The sequence below is a fragment of the Branchiostoma belcheri genome, unplaced genomic scaffold, assembly GCF_001625305.1.
Source record: "Branchiostoma belcheri isolate BF01 breed outbred unplaced genomic scaffold, Haploidv18h27 scaffold22, whole genome shotgun sequence".
Taxonomy (NCBI): Eukaryota; Metazoa; Chordata; class Leptocardii; order Amphioxiformes; family Branchiostomatidae; genus Branchiostoma; species Branchiostoma belcheri.
Genome location: NW_017803713.1, coordinates 2745622 through 2749093, shown reverse-complemented (window position 1 = coordinate 2749093; position 3472 = coordinate 2745622). Strand labels below are relative to the sequence as shown.

Genomic DNA, 3472 nt, shown 5'->3' with positions numbered 1-3472 from the left:
GCTTTCTTATAAGACCATGTTCCTGTTTTCTTTTCATCCTGCCAAGACCAGGATGCTTCCTGCCAAGACCAGCACACTCCTTATGGGTGGGGTTGATGACATTGAGGTAAACACAGGGTCCTCTGTGATCAAGTTCAAGTGTAAATATTCACAGCTTTCAGCCGACCAAGCTGCATGTGTGAAAGTTGGGCAGTAAACTGATTAATCACTGGAACACAAGGAGCTTCTGAATCACAAATGTGGTAAACTGACAAGTGATGTAGAACAGCAGTTGAAGCTGTTGGGTAACATTACATGAATGTGATACAGTGTGAGGTCCTTAGATGTAGGACTGGTTATAAAATTTCATCAATTTCATCAGGACTGCAATCCTTCAGTCTGCACAAAGGGGTGAAAAAATACTTGTCTGTTGTAGCTAGGCAGAGATTTGAACCCCCAAGCTTACAATAATCTATTAGTGGGATTGCATATATTTAGACCACTACACAATATATTATATCCAGTTTGCTACATCAATCGATGAATACAATGAATTATTGATGTAGTCACAATGTGTGATATGATAAACTTGTATTCCATATACATGTACTATATAGCACGTCGGCAGAACGTACTGCACCTGCGCAAAACCCATAATGTATTGTACATAGCACTTCGGCAGAATGTCTGATATAAGGTTGTATTCGCTCATACAAGGTCAGCATTTCGACAGTAGTTTCCAAATGGTGTCGGCAAAGATATCTTCTGCAACAGTCAAAATTCTGATGCAACGTTGACCAAAAATCCAACGCAAAACGTGAAAATGCAGGGTTCTGCGCAGGCGCAGTACGTTCTGCCGACGTGCTATACTACATATTGTCCATTTGAAACCATGTGACCAAGTGACTAAGGATAACCAACCTAGTCATCAGAAGCCTTTGAAAAGCCATGTTAAAACCAAACATGTTGGTCTGACAGTTAAGTGAATCTTATTCATCTGGAATGGTAGTTGCATATTTCATGTCACTGTGTGGCAGCACAGTTATGTTAATACTGAGGTTTATCAAGTGTGTAATATACACAAACAGGTACATGGGATAGCAGCTCAAGCCTTTCCAGCTGATAAAGAAAGTTTATTCAGAGCAGTAGTATGTGGCAGATGTTTGTGGTGTTTTGGCCCACTATGGCCTTATCTTGTCTATCAGGCAGGATATGCTTGTGTTGTCTATGCTTACACCATCAGTCACCGTAGACGTAGAGTGTTGTATACAGTGTTTCCGCCAGACTACAGCTGAGAGGCCGTCCAGTTGAGTTGGGAAGGGCCGGGTCGCGAAAATTAATTAACTTAGGGAACACGTCGCGAAAATTAACTGAGGGGGCGGGGCATTTGTTTACACTTGTTTACAAGTTGAAACTGTCCACAAGCATTCCACATTTTTTTTTGTATTGACATAAAAACACTGTTACAGATGGCAAACGTATCGTCAGGAAATTATACTGTTGCAAAACTCTGCTGCAAAACTCCAAACATCGGCATCATTTAATTACAAATGTATAACCTCCGGTAGCGCCCGCGCTAGCTGGATTTTTAATAGTGATGAGCCTTGCTTCGTTCGTACTCGTACTTCTTCCGTACATTTCCGCTACGAATTACTAGTTAATATCAAGCCAAAAATACATCAAAACATGTAAAGAAACGTCATCTTATCTCTCATACACGAGACAAATTTTGAAAAATAATTGGCTGTATCGTAGCTTTCATTGCTGTTTCATTCAACAAAAATGCTCCTTGATTGTAAAATGATCACTCATCTGTTGTCTCCAGTACAGTGTCAAATGGTAGCGTGATCGTAGTGTGCGAAAAATCGTCGTTAAAAGTCCGAAAATCGCCGGAAAAATAAACTTACAGCACACATTCTCAACCTCGCCGAGAAGAAAATACGCGCCATTTTGTCATTAATATGTAAGTAGCAGCGTGAACTCTACGCTCTGATTGGTTGACCTCATATGACCTGCGCTCTGATTGGATAGAGCCATCTTTGCCGGCATAGCTGTAGAATTTGTTTGTTGGCGAAGAGAGTTACACTACGCTACTTTCTACGGTGTTTCTATCGCTAATTAGTAACATTCCATTAAAGAAATTCATTATGAAGAATTTTGGGGAAAATGTATGCATCTATATGCCGATTTGTGGTGCCTTTCGCGTATTCAAGCAAGCCGGAAGTGTTAGCGAACCGCGGCGTGGATAGCGAACTGCGGCGTGGATTTTCATGCAACCCGCCCGATACAAGACCATCAAAAACGAAAACGTAACTCCCAAAAGAGAATTTTCACATCCGAAATGATTCTGTTCGAGGAAAAATGTTTGTGGATACATTTTACCGGATGGAGACTTGAAAAACGGGTTTTAATGAGATTAACGTATGCGAAAGGCGCCGACATCAATTGTTCGTCAGCATGATAACAATAGCAAAACAAACAACGTGTGTCTTTCTTGCCTTGGACGGCGTCCTCGTCTACAGCAAAAAAAACAAAGACTGTCAATTTCTCTGATTTTTCCCGAGTCTCGAAATTTTTTAAGAGGACGGCCTCTGTCCGAGTTCAGGCCGTCCAAAACGACACCAGGCCGTCATATGACGGGTGGACGGCCCTCTGGCGGAAACACTGGTTGTATAAAAACTATAATCACCTGCAGGCCAATTTGAGCTTCTCATGTAGAAACAAAGGTTCAAATTAATATTTACGGTACATGACTACATGTACTTTTGTATCCTAACTGTCTCTGTGTTGTGCAGGTCCATGTCTACATCATCAGCCACCTTCGCGCCCAGATGCCGTCGGTGTTCGGCAAGGACTCCAAGAAGAAGGAGCTGATTGACAACCTCCACAAGGTGTATGACCAGATCCAGCGGGAGCAGCAGATCTCCATCGGAGACTTCCCGCAGATCGAGCGCATGCAGGAGCAGCTCAGGCAGATGGACTTCTCCAAGTTCCACACCCTGAAACCCAAACTCATCGAGAAGGTGGACCACATGCTCAGTGTGGTGAGTGGGATGTGGTTTATACTTAATGATAAGCCCCGATGTGGAAAATCATTTTGTAGGACAGTTCTGTTGGTTACACCTCCAGCACTTCATGGTAAATGTGCACATTCAAGTGAAAATGGAGAGCATGCCATGCAGGGTTGTGGCAAGGCTGAATTCACATATGAACTGTCACTGGGAGATAACCTGCAAAAAATTCCATCCAAACATTCAGTCAGTGGATTATAGACACTTTTCAGGTAGTCTGTTACAAGTGACAAATTTTGATTTTCATTAAACCAGACTCTGACCAGAGTAAAAGAAAAAAAATGTACAATAGATCTTATCATAAATAAATTTGTAAAGTAGAGATGAATGCAAGACAGTGATATGTGAGCAAAATCAATGTATGACATTGTGGATAACTTGTCACTGACATCAGTTATGGATGTTGTATGATCACAAAACAT

General features: G+C 41.7%; 1 protein-coding gene across 1 annotated transcript in view; it reads left to right on the top strand.

Annotated features, from left to right (window-relative positions):
- The window catches only part of LOC109470138 (EH domain-containing protein 1-like), a 12594-nt gene that overhangs the window by 8722 nt on the left and 400 nt on the right, over positions 1-3472 (top strand). The window contains exon 6 of the mRNA XM_019768920.1: positions 2775-3023. Coding sequence (XP_019624479.1) covers positions 2775-3023 — 249 coding nt within the window. The remainder of the gene's footprint in view (positions 1-2774; positions 3024-3472) is intronic.